The sequence below is a fragment of the Dermacentor albipictus genome, chromosome 1 (assembly GCF_038994185.2).
Source record: "Dermacentor albipictus isolate Rhodes 1998 colony chromosome 1, USDA_Dalb.pri_finalv2, whole genome shotgun sequence".
Lineage (NCBI taxonomy): Eukaryota > Metazoa > Arthropoda > Arachnida > Ixodida > Ixodidae > Dermacentor > Dermacentor albipictus.
Window position 1 is genome coordinate 335,697,731 of NC_091821.1, and position 20,752 is coordinate 335,718,482.

A 20,752-nucleotide genomic window follows, 5' to 3' on the forward strand; every position below is an offset into this window, starting at 1 on the left:
AGACGACCAACGCAGGATGGTACTTGCAACTACCGCCCTTTTGCGAGTACTGCCTTGTGTTGTCATCTCCCTCCGTCCTGTGTCTGTAGCAGTTTTATTCACAATGTCTCACCAACTAGCCTACAACTTTATGATGCCAAATTGTGTTTTTAGCGCTCTAAGATATTATTTAAAAGCCATAATACGGAAGGGACGCATGTACACAGCGTGCTCAATACTGAAGTATTTAGTAGCAGAACTGCATAATGTTAAGCTTTTGACATCTAATTAGGTAAGTACTTAGTGATTTTGATTCTAGGTAGAATTTGCACATTTTTTGCCTCGATTCTTACATGGCAGTCAGGCAAGAGAAATTGCAGAAATTAAAAAACATTAAATCACGACTCCGTCTCCAGAGGTACAAAATGCTGGTGTTTGAAATAGGTCAGTTCGCTGTTCGTGAGTGCTGGTGGCATTTTGGTTCACTTCTGAATAGTCTGGAATTATTATTTAGAACAGGGAGAAAGCAGGCACCATGTCATTGACTATTGTGGGAGGAGCTTGACAAGGTAAGGAACTTGCCTGTATATGAAACGTCAGTGACATTGTGTGGCCTCTGAAGAGAGGAAGAGGCCATGGGAAGGGGCTTTACTTCAGGTTGGCCTGCACTGACTATAAATGCCTTTGCTATTTCACTTTGGTATTGAGCAGCTTGAGCCAGTGGTGCTGTGTTTGGATGTAAACAAGGCTGCTTTGTCCTAGCTATGCAAAGAATTGTGCTGTTTGTTGCAGAAAAGATTTTGCTGAGCTGTGTGCCAAACTCTTATGTATTGGCCTGTCTCAACAACCACAGTTTGCATATCTTTTTATTTATTTTTATTTTATTTACATATACTGCTATCCTGCGTCATTGGGACATTTCAGGAATGGTACAGAAGGTTTCACATGGAAATATATTATTAAAAACATACATGATTACAAATGTGAGTGCAAAAATTAACACTGAATGAAAACAGTACAGTATCATTTGGAAAATACATGATTAGGTAACTCTCGTACAAAGTGATCAACAGACATCCTACACAATGTGCCATCTAAGTCGTTCCATAGTCCGACTATGAAAGGAAAAAGAATTGGAAGCAGTCTAAAAACATGATGTTAAGCAGGTTAGCAAGGTGAGTGACGCATGCTGAAGAACTGGCGGAAAAAAAAGGGGGCGTCAACATAGATACGCCTGTTGACGATCTTGTGTAAAAGAATACTAATGCGATCGCATGTGCGTCTGTGTTGAAGTGTGTCAAGCGATAAGGTGCGGGCATGAACTGTGGGAAAGAAGTGTCGGCCATAACACTTATAAATGAATCTTATTGCTTTTTTCGGCACATCTTCAAGTTTATGTCTTTAGCGAAGTGCGGCGACCACACCGCTGAAGCATATTCAAGCACAGGTCTTAGTAGAGGTTTGTATGCCGTCAGCTTACAGTTTTTCGTTGCGTCTTTCAATCTACGTTTTAAGGACCTGAGTTTCCTAAGTGCCTTGGATTAAGTTAAATCTATATGCTTGGACCAATTCAAGTTTGAACAGAATGTTACACCTAGGTACTTAAACTCGTTTACGTGCGTTAGTTCATGTGTGTTGTTACCATACGAAAAACGAAAGGGATTTTTCTTGTTAGTGAGTGTCGTTGATACAGTTTTGCTAAAATTTATCCTCATCTGCCATGTGTTGCTCCAATCACAGAATGAAGAAATCGCATTATTTAAAATAAGCTGGTCGCACGGATTATTTATATTTGAATGCAGAACGTAGTCATTGGCATATAAGGGGATTTTACCTGATGTGTTATGAGTTATGTGGATGATGGATGATGTCAATAATGTAAATGAGAAATAAAAGTGCCCCTAGAACTGATCCCTGCAGGACGCCAGATGTTATATAGACAGACATTGATTGAGAGTGATTGAACGTGACAAACTGTGATCTTAAATGTAAGTAGTCTATGTAGTCCTTGATCCAGCCTAGTAGTCAGACCCCGTGTATTTTCTTGAAAAGGCACCAAATTTAGTGATGAGCTTATTATCACAAACCAAATCGAATGCTTTTGAGTAGTCGATTAAAATGGTGTCTATCTGACTGCGCTGATTTAAGCACGATGCAATGTCGTACGTGAATTCAATTAACTGTGTGAAAGTAGAGTACGTAGCCCTGAAACCATGCTGATTATTTAAAAAAAAATTATTGTTAGACAAGTACAAGACAATATGTTTATGAATAATGTGCTTGAATAACCTTGCAACAAGTACATATTAAGGAAATTGACCTATAATTGCAGAGACCTTGTCTGGTACCGGACTTAAATACTGGCACTGCATTAGCTATTTTCCAGGTTTGTGGAACTGTTTCAGATTGGAGGGATTTTTGGAAGATCACAGTCAATGACTACTACTACTGGAATGACTACTACTTTTTTGAAGCTTTAACAGCATTGCAAAACTAAGCGAGTGCCTACGATTCTTTCTCATTCCTTATGACTTCACACGAGCATTTCTTCCATAAAAAAATATGCCAGGACATTTATTTGTTACTTAGTAATTGCTATATTACTGTTTCGACATTCAGACATATAAACTCATTTTTATGGAAGATGATGATTGCAGGGTGTGGAGGTCTGGAAGGGTGTATGCCAGGAACCTTAGTAGCCACAAAATCTTATTTTTACTGTTCCAGTGCAACATTTCAAAGCTTGTTACTTCACATGAAGGATGATTTTGGAAGAATTAATGTGCAGATTCATTAGCACACGACTTGAGGTTTGGAGACCATGATCTTTATCCATGGGTTGGGCACTGAAGACATGGTTTAAGCATGTACCACATCTTCCTTGCTGTACTTGATACATCAAGAACTGTTAATCTGCACTGCAGGAGAAGATAAGGAAGCCTGACCTGAGGAGAATGCACTCAGTGTTTTAGTTTTTTTTTTTTATATCAACAACAGTATGCTGGTTACTTGGCCATCACAGTAAGCCACTTTTGTTGCACCTTGATCAGGAAACAATGTTCATCGTGTAAACCAGTTCCTATGGATGTGGAATGGCTTTGCACCTCATTTTGGCTACCACCCGTTATGCCATTGCCTTTACAGTATGCCTTGTTTTTACACCCTTTGACAGATATATTAAAGGTGGGCTTCATGCGACCAAACCTACAACACTGATGGCCCTTATGCATATTCAATGCTCTGAAGGATTAAGAGGACTTTCATTTTCAGCACCTAGAGATTTCAAGCACCAGAAATTGCACAGAAGCCCAGCTACGCAGGCTGGCAGGATCTCTGCTAGCTCATATAACAGCCTGTGTACTTTTTGATGCAAGCTTTACATTCCGAACTATAGGCAGCAAGTTTTAACTTGAGACCTAGAGATTTTCTTGTGAAATGATACACATTGTGCTGTTTTTTTTTTTTTTTGCAATACGGCCTATTAGGGTGTGGAGCACATCTTTGGCGTGGTGGGCGTGCCTGTGTTCGAAGTGGCCCTGGCGGCTCAGCAGGCAGGCATCAAGTTTGTCGGCATGCACAATGAGCAAGCGGTCAGTGTCCTATCTTGTTCCAACTTCCTGAGTTGCTATCTTGGAGGCCGAGGCCTTGTGCGACGAAGGGAAGGAAAACTGCACCATTGTTTCTTATCACTGGCCTTACTGGCGTTGAGTGGGTGGGAGTTTAGACAGAGTCACAGTGCAGCGAGAGACTGCGTGGAACCAAATTTGCGTCATAAAAAAAAAAATTCATCTGTATGGTCACTCTTGGGCAGAATGGAAGAATTTCAGGAGAGGACAGTTTGCATGAAAATACATTTCCATTATTCAGCATGCCACTACCAGTTCACATGTAGTGCAATGTAATATGCGCATATGTACTTATAAAGTTTGTGTATTCTTTCTGGCTTAAGGGGTAGCTTAGAACTTAATGTACTGGCTTATTGAATGCTTATGTTGTCTAACGATTGTGGTGTTCTGCTGCTTAGCAGTAAATTGCTGGTTCCATGCTTTGTTGCGGAATTGAAATTAGTGCAGTATGCTTGCTGAGAGTATTGTGCACATTTAGAGAGACCTTAGACTATTGTGAAAATTAATACTGGTACCGCCTTCGACATCTTCCAACCAAAACCCAGCTGTAACTTCAGTGCACTAGACCCAATAAGTCAATCATGGACAGATAAATAATCATTTAATTGGGAAATAATCATCATTACCATGACCTTTGCACCAGTAATGTAGCTAATGTCTCAAAATACTCTGAGATAGTCCCATTCAAATGTGGCATGTTAATGCTCAGTATCGGAACAGCATACTGACATTTCAAATGTCAACTCTGTAATAAGAATAATGTTGACAACACAAAAAAACACAATGCTTGTGAGAGAGCACTCGGCACGACATCCACGCCACATCTACTCAGGTTCTGGGTGCCACCTTAAAAAATACAGTGGCAGGCACAATATAAATTATGTCTAAGGAACCTGCTTTGAGCACATGCCATAATTCCTGCTTTTGCTCACGCATACATTGATAGGATACACCCATGTTTCAGATTACGTTGCACGGCTCTTGTCTTTAAGTGGCACTTTCTGGAGCTACATTCAAGTAAATCATCATATGTACCCACATATTCCATGAATATACTTTCACTTACTTTAAATAATAATCAAGCTTGTACATAGCTATTATAAATTTTGCAATGTCATGCTAGTGGGATTTCCTTGCACTGCACAAGAGAAGCTTGGGACATATTTGTGCACAGAAAATGTGTTTGCCAACTGCAGAGCTGCAGCATTTGGCATGCTTTGTCATTAGTATACTAGCAGGCTTAGTATGATGATATGCTTGTCTGTTCTGGTACCTTTGTCTTGATGAACTGGAGTTCACTGAAAGGGCACATTTGCCAGCGAAAGGCATATTGTTGCACATTAGATGCATAAGCCTTTTGTTTACATTGTCTAAGTGTTGCATTGGTTCTCTGGTTTGGTTGACGGCAATGTTAATGGCTAATGTTAATTGATGTGCATAAAAGTGTTTTGCCAGAGTGCCATTGTTTTATGAACATTCTTTTTCTTGCATTTACTGCAACATCTGCAGGCATGCTATGCCGCTGGTATCATGGGATATCTTACCCGAAGGTAAGCTGTTTTTCGAAGCACTGACTGTGCTAGTTTAGCATAATCAATCAAGAATATCAGCATGGAATAAACACAGACAGGAGGCACTTTTCCTGGTTATTTCATTCTTTGACAGTTAACCATTTTGTCATGAAAAATAACCAAAAGTGGACTTTTAGTTGTGATAAGAAGAGAATGATTGTGACTTATAGGTTCATCTCAGGCACTTGCATACTTGTTTTAAATGCAGTAGCTGTGTTACTCTTCTTTGTGAACATAACCAGATTTCTTGTAATCTGATAGACGACAACATTTTTCAAGGGAAAGATTCTGCAACTAGGGGCACATAGTTTAAAAATGTTTGTACAAATGCCATAAGACCTTGATTAAAAAACATCATTGATATATTATATAAAAACATCATTGATATATATATAAAAACATCATTGATTGTGCATACATTGATATGAGCAGGAAAAGAGATTCAGTTTTAGTCTGCATCGTTCATATTTTGTGGCATAGTCGAACTCAAGGTTACCCTGCAGCCTTGCAGTTGTCATGCATATGTCATTTAATCTTTCTTTTTTAATTTGGCAGTGTTGATTTATAGTGAAATTATTAAATTTATCCTAAAAGGAACACAGGAACAAAGCCAAAAGAACCACATGACTAACATGACTGCACTATAACACACAAAGGCTTTGTTCTTTGTGGCAGAAATATGAGTGAGGGATGGTCGCTCAAGAATACAGTATGCATGAAATAAAACAACAGCACCAAAATTTATTTAGAATTATGTATTTATGCTAAAATCTGGACAGAGACAGTTAAGAAAAGGAAATAAATAAAAGCTGTGATAACGTATACTGTAGCTGCCAACTAAGCAGGAAAGCTCTCTGTGGGTCAATGTTTTTATTGTTTTTCATTGTCCTGTTTCTATGCTATTCTCCAAGTTGAAATATGTCCTGTTTATATCTTGCTGTGATTCCATAGAACCAATTTGTTGTAGTCAAATATTGTGGTGCCTTATCTTGGCATTCACAGTAGAAGTAATACTAGAGGTATACTTACCATTGCAGACCTGGAGTATGCCTCGTTGTCTCGGGTCCAGGGCTTATTCATGCCCTCGGTGGCCTAGCAAATGCTCAAATCAACGGATGGTGAGTGCACCTGTTTATAGCTTTATAGTGTGCGAGATAATGAGAGCTTCTAAAGTTAAATCTCATTCAGTAATGGAAAAAAAAGTTTTATGGCATTATCAAATAAACCAATACAGATGCTACAGAAATCCTGGCCTTGGCTCCTAAACTTTCAATGTAACTGGTTGCACTCTTAGGTGCAGTAATGCACTTCTCCCATCCTTTATTTCCGTTTTTGCAGTGAACTTGGCTTTTAGCTGTTGTATTGATAAATCTTAATTACTACCGTTTTGCGTACAGTCTAATCCACTTATAGCGATCCCAGTTATAACACACTATTGGTTATAACGAGCACATTTCAGTGCATTTACGATTTTCCAACCCTGCCTGTTGAAACTGCTTCCAAATAAAACAAGTGTTCCTTTTTTTTTTTTTAATCGCTGTACTGTTGTAACGAGTGCTTTGAACCCCGTCACAGTAAAAAGAGGGGCATGTGAAGTATCAAAGCATGGAAGCGCAACTAAACTGGGTGCACGACACCGTGCGCCCCGCTCCAGTCTGACTGCGATGATGATACGGCCTTTGAGATGAGCGAGCGACCACCGTGTGCAGATTTTGGAAACCACAAAGAAGGTCACTTGCTTTCAAGGCACACCTCCGTGGGAGGATGCCTACAGCACATGGATGGCGTAATTCTCGTTTTCGTGCAGTTGTCCATGCAGCACCTTGTGCATTACGCCTATTTCAACGGTTTAGAACGGCCATCAGTGTTCTTTTACAATGGGAACAATGGCCGCTCAAGCATTCCTGTCATTAATCACATGGCTTGAGTCAGCGGAAACGCTGCACCACGCGCTGCTGCCATGTAATGTTGCAAAGGGTTGCCGGTGACATTATAACTTTCGAACATTGCATTTTTTTTTTTTTCACTCGTAGCGACATAACATAATTTTATGGCTATTGTGTGGCTGAGGCGCAGCCATAATGCTGAGACCGGGGTGTCCAGGACCTTCACACAGTGGTGGCATACCGCACTAGTTTCCGAAGTTTCAACTAGAACGCTTCGCTCACTTGTGCGGAATACAGTCATGTTCCGCTGGTGCCAAAATATATCACAAGCTCTCATATAAAAAATGGCGGCTGCGCTTGCAGCTTCGATATTACAGGTGTTCGGAACCGGCCGTTGTTCTGAAAGAGCTATGCAACGCCAGGTTTCGTTCTTTAGATGGATGTTTCTAATGGAAATTTGCAGCTAGGTAAGGGAACATATCGGGAACAAAATGGACTCTGAAAATCTGGTTTTAGGACCAAAGTGCTGCCAAATTCTAATTGCTGGTGCTAGCTTCAATGCGTTTAATTTTTGGGCGTCTTTAAGTGACAGTCCATATACAGTTAAACCTCGATGTAACGAAGTCGGTAAAATCGTCAGTTTGTTTCATTATATTGAATCTTCATTTTATTGAAATTCGACCTTTTATGCAGATAAGTACAGTCGCCGATCGATTTTTCTTACAAGGAAACGGGCCACAGAATTTTCCGAATGATCGGACAATCGAAAAAAAGCAAACTTGAATGAGAAAACAATTCGTTTTGTTGGATTTGGGAGTCGGCGACGGATGATACGGTTTCATGCCACGTCGACAATATCTTCACGTCGGCGGTACGAATTAAGCGAAGCCAGCCACGTTTTCGCGTGCACTCCTTCTCCGCGGCTGATAGCGCCGGCCGCAATGGGACGACGCTATCGTGCAAAGTGCTTACAGCAGGGAGCGAATGCTTCGTCTGCCTCTCGCTTCAACGGGTCACCGAAACCTTTAATACTAAACGCGCGGGAAGCAAGCTGACATGATGCCACACCACTTTGGCGCTCTGCACAAGCGGCAGATTACCTTTGGTGTACTGCTGCGTATGCACTCAGCCATGCGCAGCCGCGGCTGATGCGCACGCCATCTTACCCCTCACGCCGACCCCCCCCCCCCCCCCGCGCGCTCCTTCCCCTCCCCCTCTTCCCTTTGCTCGCGCGGGAAGGCGGCACTCGCGAAACTACCGTCTTTCCTGTCTCACCCGCGCACTCTTTCACTCGCACTTAAAGCAAAGAGTGCGCGGGGCGTGATAGGACGTTATCGCACTTGGACTTTGTACGGATCCGAGCACGATGCGGCTCCACTGCGGCGGTCTCTCGTGTCGCGCGGCGCGCGATTTGAGAGGTGCGTTTGCAAGCAGCCGCCTGTAATTCAACAATTTGACCATCCGCGTCCGCGGAAGTTTCCATTTATAGACAGTGAAATTTCGTTATATTGAAATCGCATACAAAGACACTTTGTTATATTGAGGTTCTCAATACATGGTGTTCTATGGACAAGCGATTACAAAAAGTAAGATACTTCATTATATCGAGAATTTCGTCATATTGAAGTTCGTTATATCGAGGTTTAACTGCATAACGAATTACTGATATAACGACCACTTTTTGTGGTTCATTAAATCGATTCGACTGTATATCTTTTTTATGCTTTAAAGTTTGTTCATTATTTATGTCCTGGGGGTTTCTGTACCTTTAGTTTACTGTATGTAGGTTTGTTATCATCATTTAGACTTGATTGCCTACATACACAACACATTTTTAGTACTACACATAGCTACTGCATGCCAGTTTCGCATTATTGAGTGCCAACTTTTACAAGTTTCTGCACTCTTGGACTTGTGCCAGGCCTTTGCTGCTGGTTGGGGGGTCCTGCGAACAGGATTTCGAAGGACTCGGAGCCTTCCAAGAGTTCTCACAGGTTAGTGATACAGTGAATTCTTTATTTTCTTTTTCATCTGGCCTTGTCGATGTCAGAACTGACTAATAGATGGGAATCCTAAAGAGCCAGGAGCTGAAAGCATGTGCTGCAGCACCCACCAGGGAACGCCAAACATTTATGCAGTGCTCCTTCTCCCCTGGGCATCTTGTCGGCCATCTCATGTTCATCCCATACCAGCTAGCTACGAAGCCACCAAATCTGAATAGCCACTCTAGTTTACTTGCTTAAGCATGGAGGACAGCAATGTTTGCTTAACTACTCAATTTCCTAAGTTCATTAAGGCATACAACATCATTCTTAGTTACTATTACTTGTCTTTCACACTCATTTGTGTGCTCTTTGGGGATAGAAACTGTTATGAGGCAAGCTAGCACCCCTGCTCAAGGGGCCAGGATGCTGGCCATGGCCGCCCCCTCTCGTGTCTCTCGGTACACACCATATGCAAGGAGCTGACATACCGTATAGACTCTTGTAAGGGCCGCACCTGTCTGCAGGCCACACCCCCAACTTGGCAGCTCAAAACTTGGAAAAAAGAAATTTCCAATGGATAAGCATTCACATGCAGTGCGCCAATGATGCACGCATGCATAAGTGAATTTTTGCATGCTGCGTACTTCCGCATGCCACTGCTAGGTGGTGAGAGCTGCGCGTTGATCTCTGATGCAATAGCAGATCCGGGAATCAGAGGTGTGCACAAGTAAAGGCTGTGCTGACAGCATTTTGACCAAGAGTCCCATGTAAAGGCTGGAACTCGTCAAAATTATGGAAAAAAAAGTGCGGCCCTTATACGAGTTCGTACGGTAATATTCCAGAAGTTCTAAATGCCCACATTGCTTCAGGTAATCTAAGTGGTACACTTCTGACAATGTCGCACTTTGGCATGCCTTGTGGAGAGAGAGGGCATGTCTGTAGGCAACATAAGCTGTAAGGGGCTTAAGAGCCCAAGAGAGAAAAGCAGGCTTTTTACAACAGCTCCACAGGCATTGTGTCTGAGGACTCTGTAGTACTATGGTTTTAGAGGCATCTGTACTGGTTTCTGTAGCTGCTTTTGCTGCTGGTTCAACTCTTACTCTACCATGCTACAATGCATCGGCTGTATATTTAGCCATTTTAGGAACTTGAACTCCACACTAACTCGACACTTTTACATTTCAGTTGTGTAAATGGAGCGGAACCATAGCTGTGAGCTCTGGCGGTTAATATTTAGCCACTTTGTGTTGGCTGTACCTTGTTGCTGGCACTGAGTTTTGTCATGTACCCTCAAACAAGCTTTCTTCTTGGAAATTATTTCTGTAGTTGCGTCCAAAAATGTGCATCAGGTTGAAGTTCTATTCTCTGTCTTCGTCTCTGATTGTGTAATGCTATTGCTGTGCATAATGTTGCTGGTTTAATATGTTCACACTGTGGTTATGGCATTCTGCTGTAGTTTATTGCAAAAATGCTTGTAGGCCAAGGTGCTAGTAGTAAATGTTAGAGATAATAACCACTTAGTGAAAATTAATCGCATTTCAATTCGTAGCCCAACTATAAAATTCCCCAGTCTAATTTGGATAAGTTGGTCGCACTGTGCTTTCATTTCTGTCCCATTTTTTTTTTTTTTCTTCTGGTAGGTGGATGCCTGTCGCAGTTACACAAAGTATACCTGCCGTCCCAGCTCTGTACAGCTGATTCCCTTGCACATTGAAAAGGTATGTGTCTGTTTTTTCTCATGTAAATGTACTGCACTTGATTTCTTTGCTGAGTTTTGCACTTTGCTGAAATGCGTTTGTGTTACTTAAACAGTGAGAATTTTCATTTTCTTGATGCAGATTGACCACAAAATGACTTATGAACCAATATGCAAACTGAAAGATTGCACTCCAATCTTTAAATACACTGTCTTGTTTTCGATGTGATGTCCAATATAAACTCGTCAGAGCAAGGTTTGTTCGCAGTAACTTTTATGTTCCTTACAAGGGTTCAATCAGACAGACAGCTTTAGCTGAATATTTACTGTCCATTCTGCTCAGACTTCTGCATCCTAATATCGTGTAGACTTGTGTAAAGGCCGCACTTTTTTTTTTTTTTCACGATTTCAACGAGGTGTGGTCCTTACAAGAAACCGAAACATTTGGCAAAATGGTGCCGGCACAGTTGGCGACTTGTGCACACGCTGGATCCCTGGATGTACCATTGCATCAGAAGTCAACGCACTGCTCTTGCCATAGAGTTGCAGAACACAGATGCACACAGTGCATGATAATTCGCTTATGTGCGCGCGTGGTACCACTGAACGTGATTGCTTCTCCGTTGGAATTTATTTTTCTCCATATTCTGGGCTGGCAGGTTGGGGGTGCAGCCCTTACGTGGGTGCGGCTCTTACACGAGTCTATACATTAATCTTCGCACAAATGATCTGCAGGAGCCATAATGTGTCTGAACACAACACTCAGCCGTAAGCAGAAAGTAGAATGCTGCCTTCGCTGAATGGCAATTTTGCTCACATTAATAAAAGCATTCTTTTTTTTTTTTTCGTGAACTGCAGGCTGTTCGAGCGAGCCTTTATGGTCGCCCTGGTGCCACTTACGTGGACCTTCCGGGAAATATGATCATGGCAGAGGTTCCCGAGGAAAGTGTGCTGGACGTCGCAAAGTGTCCTGACCCTCCACGGACTCTCGCTGATACACCAAATGTGGCACAGGCATTGTCACTGCTTAGAAATGCCAAGAAACCACTCATTATTATTGGAAAAGGTCATTCACAACACCACATCACTTTCTACAGCAATCTTTTGAGTGCATAGTAATGGCAACTTTCAGCTTGGGGTTGTAATAACCCTTTTATTGTACTTTATATACTGCATTGTTAACTTAAAAACAACGTTTTAACATTTTGTACTGTATGTTTCACTACAGAAAGATGGGATGGCATAGTTCAAGCTTTGTTGCCAAGTTCTAATCGATTATGTGAGAAGTGTCTCATGTAGGGTCACACAGTAGCAGAGTAATACATATTTAGCGATACATGTATGATTTAGTACACATTGCAGTGGTGTTGTTTCCTTCTTGCTCAAAGGCCACTGTACCAGTAGAGGATCGAAATATGAGTGTTGAGGTTTGGTGTGTCAGACATGAACAAGGCTGAATGCTCATTTGACTGCTTCCATAGGGGCTGCATATGCTCGTGCTGAGAAGAATGTGCGCGAACTTGTGGAATGCACGGGCCTGCCATACCTGCCTACGCCAATGGGAAAGGGTGTTTTGCCAGACGACCACCCACAGTGCATATCTCCAGCAAGATCCAAGTGAGCTGCTCTCCATGCCACTAATTTACGGTTGTGCCATCGAAACACACCTCATACAAAGGCGCTGCTCCTGCAGCTACATGCAGTAACATGTGGACATCCTTTGCAAGTTCAAGATTATCAGCTCCAAGAAGCCATGCTCTGGCTAATGTGTGCAGAGTGTGCTTTCGCTAGGACCACATAGTATTGAGCTTTGTTGAGAATTAGAGATGTTGCATTGATGCCTTCTCTGAAATGGCAGAAATACCTGAGGTAGCGTGCTGGGCTGCAAGTCTGGTGAATGTGTTGAGAAACACATTGTGTGCTTATACAGGGCGCTGCAAGAAGCTGATGTCATTTTGTTGCTGGGAGCACGACTCAACTGGATGTTGCATTTTGGACGGCCTCCACGTTTCAGCCCAGGTGTCAAAATAATCCAGGCAAGGGCACTAGTTCATTTCTATATATCTAGCCACTGTAGAGGGATAGCTTCTTTTTCTTTCGTTCAAGTTTAGTGATGCAGTACTTGCATTCATTGAGGAATGAGGTCCATAACTGTGTGCAATGTCTCGTCAATAATGAAAAGGTTTTCTTATCACCCACTGTGTTGTCATTGTTGTTCAACACGACAAACTTTAAATGATGATTCAGTTTCCTTGTATGTATCCCCTTGAGCATGTTAGAATGTGAATGAGACTATAGGTCATGTGCTGTGTGACTGCAGTCAGTACGAGGAAGAGCGTAAAATGTTGAACAATGTCCTTACGCACCTCGGCAGCCCACCGCTGTCGGGGGCATTATTTTAGGCCTTCGGCCAGATGTTAAATCGAGGTTTAAGGCCGCCCAGGCCTTACTGACTTTTTAAAAAGCATGGACCTGGACTATAGGCTTTAAGTAGTCCAAATTGCTTACTATGTGCTTTACATCTTACCTCATCATAGTCACTGATCATCGTCACTGATCATGTGCCTTTTTTTTCACACTTTCTTCCCCTCTTCCCCTTCCCCCTAGAGGAATGTACTTCAGGCTGACTTCTCTGCATTTCATATCATTAAACTCTCTCTCTCCCGTTGAGCAGTATGAAAGGAAATGTTACAATAGCTTTCAAGAGGCCATATTGGCTAGGCACACGTGCCCCGCATAAAATTATTGACTCGAGAAGTCAATAGAGAAGTCGAGAAGCCCCTTTTTACATATATTAACATGTCAGATTGGAATCCTCAGACTACTAGTAAAGTTGCTTTTTAAAAATGACACCAGCGTTCCCCCTCATATCACTCTCAACTCAACGTCTCTCTCTCTTTGCCCTGCTGTTATGTGCTAAGAGTTACTGTTCACAAACCAACTGGCCAGACAGTGTGTTCTTGCGAATTTACTTTGGTGGCAGCGTGCTTTATGCACTGCTATTTGATGTCCTTTCCCTACCTTTGGCAGGTATAGTCGTCATCGAAATTTTTACCAATATAGCCAGTGACAAGTACAGTCACGAGGAAGCATATTGTTACGTTGCAGAAGTCACATATAAAGATGTAGTTACAATATTTACAAGAGAGACAACAATGCATAAACAAGATGGCTGTTGAGACCAATTCCACCTCTACACATCAAATCGTCTTCTTCTGACTGGCGTCACTCTTGGTTGCGCTGGAAAATAACCCCCGCCTGTAAAGGCGCCATTTCTGCACTAGTTACGGTATAAGGGAGGTGAACTCGCGTCGAAGTAAGGCTTCAGTCGGGACACATGCACAACGTCCATGGGGACATGCGAGTCCAGCGGAGCGATGTTGTAGTTTACAAGAGAGGCGACGATGCATAAACAAGATGGCTGTCGAGACTGATTCCACCTCTACACATCAAATGGTTTTGTTCTGACTGGCGCCACTCTTGGTTGCGCTGAACAATATTGCGATGTGCGAACAGTATAAATATTGTAATAAAGAAGAATTCATGGGCGTAGGCAGCAGGATTGCCAACAGCATTGCATGCTGCAGTTGTTGTTGGCAATCCTGCTGCCTAAGTCCATGCGTTCTTCTTCATTACAATGGCCACATTCGCAACACACCTGCGCCGCCTTCAGCACATGCTGAGTTCCTTAACCAACGCCAGTCTGCAGCTTAATCTGAAGAAATGTCGCTTTGCTGCTTACAAGTTGACGATCCTCGGCCACATTGGGTCCAAAGATGGCATTCTCCCAGATCTCGAGAATTTGCAGGCTGTCTCTGCATTTCTTAAGCCCACTATACTGAAAGAACTTCACAGTTTCATCGGCTTATGCTCTTATTTTCGGCGCTTTGTTGCGCTAAAGACCTCTCATCGTAGTCCCCTGCCTGCTACCATGCGTTCACCACCTTGCGCCGTCTTCTCACAATGCCACCTATTCTTTGCCACTTTGTCCCTCAAGCTCCTACTGAAGTCCATACCGACGCGAATGGTGTAGGCCTAGGTGCTGTTCTCGCACAGCATCATCCTGGTCAGGCAGAATACGTCGCGGCTTATGCGAGCCGCCCGCTGACCATGGCGGAGGGTAATTACAGCGTCACGGAAAAAGAGTGCTTGGCCATCGTCGGGATGCATGGCAAGTTTTGCCCTTATGTATATGGCTGCCCTTTCGACGTAGTGACTGACCACCATGCGCTGTGTTGGCTTTCGAATTTAAAAGACCGATCTGTCCGCCTCGCTCGCTGGGCCCTGCGAATCTAGGAGTACAACATATCTGTGATGTATCGTTCCAGGCAGAAGCATTCCAACGCCGACGCTCTTTCCCACTCACCGATCTTGCTAGAAGCCATTTGTGACTCCCCCTCTGAGTGCACATTCTCGTCCCTTGACTTTGACGCTATTGCTGCCAAACAACACAATGACCTCTGGATTGCATCCATTTTCGACCTTCTCTCGGATTCCTCCACAGTTCCAGCCTCTCCAACACTTCAGCGCCAAATTCCTCATTTTGCGATCCGTAATCAGCTCTTTTACCGACGCAACTATGCACCAGAGGGACGTACGTGGTTCCTCGTCATTCCGGGAGCCTCGAGGTCAGAGATATGTTCCTATTTCTACGTGGACCCCTGTGTAGCCACGCTGGCATTTTCAAGACATATGAGTGACTTCAGCACCTCTACTACTGGCGGGGGATGTAAACTCTCTTTCGGAACTTCGTCCTCTCTTCCCGGGAATGTCAGCAGTGGAAATCTCCACTGCACCTCTCAGCTGGTGAACTCCGATCCCTGCCATGCCCATCTCAACCTTTTGATTGTGTCGGTGTCGATTTACATGGTCCAATTCCTCTGTTTACGTCAAACAACCGGTGGATTATAGTTGTCGTCTACCGCTTAACGTGCTATGCAGAGACTGCTACCCTCCCAGCTGCTACAGCGCTGGAAATCACCACTTTTATACTGCGGCGTCTTGTGCTTTGTCATGGAGGCCCTTGTGAACTCCTCAGCGACCGAGGCTGCGCCTTCCTGTCTGAAGTCATTGAAATATCGCTTGCTGAATGCGCTATTGTTCATCGCACATGCACCGCCTATCACCTGCAAACCAATGGTGCCACGGAATGCTTTAATCGCACCCTTCGTGACATGCTCTCTATGTACATTGCATCCGACCACTCAAATTGGGACCTAGTTCTTCCGTTCGTCATCTACGCCTACAATACCGCTACACAAGCCAACACCGGTTTCTCCCCCTTCTGTCTTCCTTATGGCTGTCATCCTTCTCATGCAGTCGATACCTTTCTGCAATAACACCCAGACCCATCAGTATGCCTGCCAATCTTGGACGCCACAAGACAAGCTGAAGGATGTCGTCTGTTGGCCCGCTGCTTCACTTTGGACGATCAGAATCACCAAAAATCAAAACACGATGCTCCCAACTTGACTCCAACTTTTCTACCAGGAACCCTTGTTTGGTTGTTCATACTGACCCGCACACCAGGACTCGCTTAAAAGCTTCTCTCTAAATACGATGGACCATACCGCGTTCTGCAGCGAACTTCTCCCGTTAACTACCTTATAGAGCCCCTCACATCGCCGTCAGACGTGGGCTGTCGTAACCGCACAGTCATCCATGTCCAGCGGCTGAAGTCCTATCATGATTCTGTGGCCTCATCTTCAGACTAAGTCGCCAGAATGGCTCTTTTTTCCGGTGTGGCTATTGTAATGAAGAAGAACACATGGACGTAGGCAGCAGAACTGCCAACAGCATCGCGTGCTGCAGATGCTCGAGCTTAGAGACTGTGCTTGGTGAAGCACTTTCCCCATCATCGGTCCGTCATGTAATGAACCTCCTTTATAATATATCTTAAATATCAGCTTGCTTCTGTTTGCAGTTTTTGACGCTAGGTGGTGGCGCTTGTCAATGTTAGCCACATTGTATGTAATTTTTTTTTAATAGCAAGCTGGCTGAACACTTGCATTGGAAACATAGCTGCCTGTGTACCACACTTTCAGGAAGGTTCTGAGAAATTTGTTAAATCTATAATCATATTCTGTTGTACGAAAAGAATTAAAAACCAGCACATAACATTTATTCTTGAAGCTGATGGATGAACTGCTCCTTTCCAAGTGGATTTTTCTGACTGGGATCCTGTTGTTATCTTGCAGGTTGAACTTCTTCAGGAGGAGCTGCACAGCAGCGTTCCCGCAGCTGTTGCGTTGTCAGGCGATGTGGGAGCAGTGGCAGAACAGGTTTCTTTTAATCTATATTTCACTGCCTTTACAGTAAGTGTGTGCTGCACAGGAGGCAACAGCTTCATTCACAGCTAGTAATGTGCAGCTTTGCACTCTTATACCTGACTTTCAACCCTGCACTAATAACTGTTTTGTCTTGTTCTATTAGCTGGATAGCCATGAGTGAAAAGCGTGCAGTACTCTAACACATTTGTGCCCTTGCCTTTGGTTTGGGCATGAGAGTAGGATTAGTATGTCCTTGTTTTCACCTTCTTTTCTCCATTGTCATGTCATTTTTACCTATGAAATGATCCAATATATACATCATATGTAACATGTCAGATTCGGCCATGATCGTGCCTGTCATGTGAGTTGCTGCTCTTTATTGATACCATGCACGTGGTTGGTTTTAGTTCTTGCTAGACCTTGCTTGGATGCTTTTCAAATGCTTTTATGTAAACTATCAATCGAACTAACTCAGTGAAGGGTAAAGACTTCATGGGTTTCGTCTGTTGCTCTTTCTTAGATATCCAGGGTAAGTGTCTGCTGACCGAAGAGGCCAGCTGCCCTGCTGCATTTGACTGGTGTGGTTGGTTCCGAGCTTTGGTCTGTACCTTCCTATCTTAACATGCATCTTGGGCAATCGGCATGCTTGCATCTAGGTGAAGTTCCATAGCAATAAAAGCATGAACAGATGGGATAGGGACGAAATGAGATGACCGACATGAGCATTCATATCATCCATTTCTTCCCATCCCAGTCGGTTGCTATCACTTTTTTTTTCATTGTGACACTCAACTCATCTGGATAACTATCTTTCTGTGCCAAAGAGCATGGTAGACTTCTTGGTGTGTTAGGAGATTTTCTTTTAGTTTATCTTAACTTTTCAATACTCTTAGCTTTAATACTCAAGCTTACTGTATAGAATGTGACATGGAAACTGATAAGCTAGTAACCATAGAATGCAAGCCTGCAAAAGCTGTTAACCTTTCATTACTCTTAGCTTTAATACTCAAGCTTACTCTATAGAATGTGGCATGAAAACTAGCAAGCTAGCAACCATATGATACAAGCCTGCAAAAACTGTGCAAGAGTTGGGGTTTCACTTGCACACTGTCTGTCTTCATCTCATCTGCTTCTTCTGCACTGCACTAAACTTTCCAGTTCCAAGTCACTGGTCTGCATTGCATGACTGTTCTTGCCTTCTTTCTAAACAATGCACTCGTGACGCCACCTGCAGGTATAGTGAAAGTTACCTAAGCTGCAGAACAGTAGGCTCTAGTAAAGTGTCATTTCTTATTGATGCCATTTTTAACTATATGTACTTACGTATTAAAATTAAGGTTGCTTTATTAATGAACAAAAATTTTCAGCAAGCTTGAGAATCTAAAACATGAAAACCATATGAAAGAGTACACAAGACCAACAGTGGTTGTTTTAATGCTGTGCATTATCTCTTCATGAAACTTCATTTAAGATCAGGTGGCCATATATAAGCTTAAGCTCTAGATTTTATGTTCAGGGATTTCATGAGGAGCTAACATTCACAGTGCTCAATGGCACTAATTAATAGTAAACGATGATGATTGATATTCTTATATTCTGACTGATATTAGCAACCTGATCTAGCAGCACTGCTTGGCTACCCTGATTCACTGTGACACTGATGTCTCCACTTAGCTGTCATGAGAATGTGGCCCCAGAGCCATTTTCATGCCAATAAGCAGTGAAAGCATTGAGTTTGAAAAAGTACTTTCTTGCCCAGTTGAACGCCGAGCATGCCAAGGACCCCTGGCAGTACCCTGCTGATACAGCCTGGTGGCAGGCACTGCGTGGCAAAGTTGCTGCCAATGCGAAAACTGTTGAGGTGAGATAAAGAAGTAGTGACTTGTTATTTGTGGGCTTTAAATGAAAGCACTTGTCTCTGGATTATAAAACATCATAACTAGTCTTGTCTGCTTGTCGTTAGCTTAGTCCCTTGTTCAAAAGTGGTCACTGACCACAGTCAAAACAAAGTAACGGTTCGAGGTCTGCACAGATCTCGAAACGTCATTTTGTGTTGACTATTGTCAGTGACTTGCTTCTTTCCTAACAATGGCTTTACCTGGCCAGACAGCATTCTGTCATACTCTCAATTGTACCATACTATATCCAACAAATGAACTCATCTGTCTGCACACCTTTGCTTTCTCTCTCTCTCCCTTTTTATGACAGGCTTTTCTTTTTTTTTTCCTGTTTGCTCTCCAGCAACTATCAGTGTATTGGGTTTGTTGTTTGACGTCATATGTCCTTTCCTTTTTGCTGCTTAAATGGCATAGAATTCCTTGGTTTTCTAAAAGCCTGACCTCTTAACGAAACAGCTTAATGTTATCCAGTCGAACCCGAGTATATCGAACCCATTTACATTGAGTTATTCTATATATTGAACAATTTCTGAACACAGTATAGTTACAGTGAGCATATATAGCAAAAATTAGGCTTACATTGAACAAAAATAGCAGCGACTTTCGATATATCGAACATCAAGCAGCAGAAAAGTGTCCCCAGAAGTTGGCTTTCCCTCGCAGTGGTGGGGAAGCCCGGCAGCACAGCTCCATCCAACCACTCTCCCTACAGTGACCGCGCTGCCTCGGGCGAGTTGTCACCACCCCCCTGCAAAAAATTATCTTGGCCCACCTGCAGAGCTTGCTCAGAAAACCTGTCAGGGGCTCTTGTGCCTTCGTCATGCAAGATGGCGCAAGTGCAAGTTGTGCGAGTGCGAGCTTTCACTGAGTGGAAAATAAGAAATTCTATTTTTAACCAGCGTCTTGAACAGTATAGTCAACTGCTAAAGGGAACAGCTAATTAGCACTGAACATAATATAACTTGTGCACTTCTCCAACTTTGTTTCTCTAATAAGTGGCTGATATGAAGCTTTAGACAATGTTGCATTGATAAAATGTTATTTCATTCTTTCATGTAAAATATGAAGTCTGCATAGTGCTGGAGTGCAATAATGGTGTTTCCATAAGTGTAGACCATACTATACATTCCAGAAGCTAGAACACAAATGCTTAATGTGAACTTTAATTTTTAGCTGCTTCTTGTACTTTCCAGAGTCTGTCATCATCAAAGGACATCCCCATGAATTTTCACACAGCATACAAGCAGGTAGGCATTTGCAGAACACCTTGGTGATTCTCTGATGTTCATTTGGTGTCCATTACTGTATGTAGCTCTGAACATACATAAACTATATTCAATCGGTTGTTTTTGTGATATTAGTTGTGTCTAGATTTCGATGCAGGAGTAGTTTTTTTTTTTTTAATCAGTACAGCAAAATTGTGTAGTGCAGCACATCATCGTTGTTTCTAAAAAAATGTTACTACTATACAGTAGACTTTTTTTAATTCGACTTCGGTTAATTTAATTTTTCGCTTAATTCAATCCTGGCTGAAGGTCCTGGATAGCGTCGAAACATTTCTGTGGACCCAAACTTTCGTTGCTTTGATCCTAAAATTGACCTTCGTCAGATAATTTAACCTTGACCAGTTGACACACACGTGCCTGACCCTTATAGTGACCCTACCAGTGACCCCTTTGGGGGCAGTGTCGGTCTCGGCGGAACTTTTGGAAGAGTGAATGCGTGGAACACATCTCATTTCGTGTCGAAAACGCCTATTTTCACCCTTCCCTAAGGAAATTTTTAAGCAATAACCACGGCTCACAATGTCTGATTACAGTGCTTACTCAATTCTAATACGCA

General features: G+C 42.8%; 1 protein-coding gene across 2 annotated transcripts in view; it reads left to right on the forward strand.

The window, feature by feature from the left end:
- Positions 1-20,752, forward strand: part of Hacl (2-hydroxyacyl-CoA lyase) — a 34,463-nt gene that overhangs the window by 2,300 nt on the left and 11,411 nt on the right. The window contains exons 2-13 of one of the 2 annotated variants that reach the window (XM_065447986.1): positions 3,465-3,569; positions 5,115-5,155; positions 6,214-6,294; positions 8,984-9,056; positions 10,688-10,765; positions 11,602-11,809; positions 12,225-12,360; positions 12,674-12,779; positions 16,941-17,024; positions 17,533-17,541; positions 18,772-18,873; positions 20,104-20,157. In XM_065447986.1, the coding sequence (XP_065304058.1) occupies positions 3,465-3,569; positions 5,115-5,155; positions 6,214-6,294; positions 8,984-9,056; positions 10,688-10,765; positions 11,602-11,809; positions 12,225-12,360; positions 12,674-12,779; positions 16,941-17,024; positions 17,533-17,541; positions 18,772-18,873; positions 20,104-20,157 (1,077 nt within the window). The remainder of the gene's footprint in view (positions 1-3,464; positions 3,570-5,114; positions 5,156-6,213; positions 6,295-8,983; positions 9,057-10,687; positions 10,766-11,601; positions 11,810-12,224; positions 12,361-12,673; positions 12,780-16,940; positions 17,025-17,532; positions 17,542-18,771; positions 18,874-20,103; positions 20,158-20,752) is intronic. The other variant, XM_065447987.1, reaches the window with a different exon arrangement.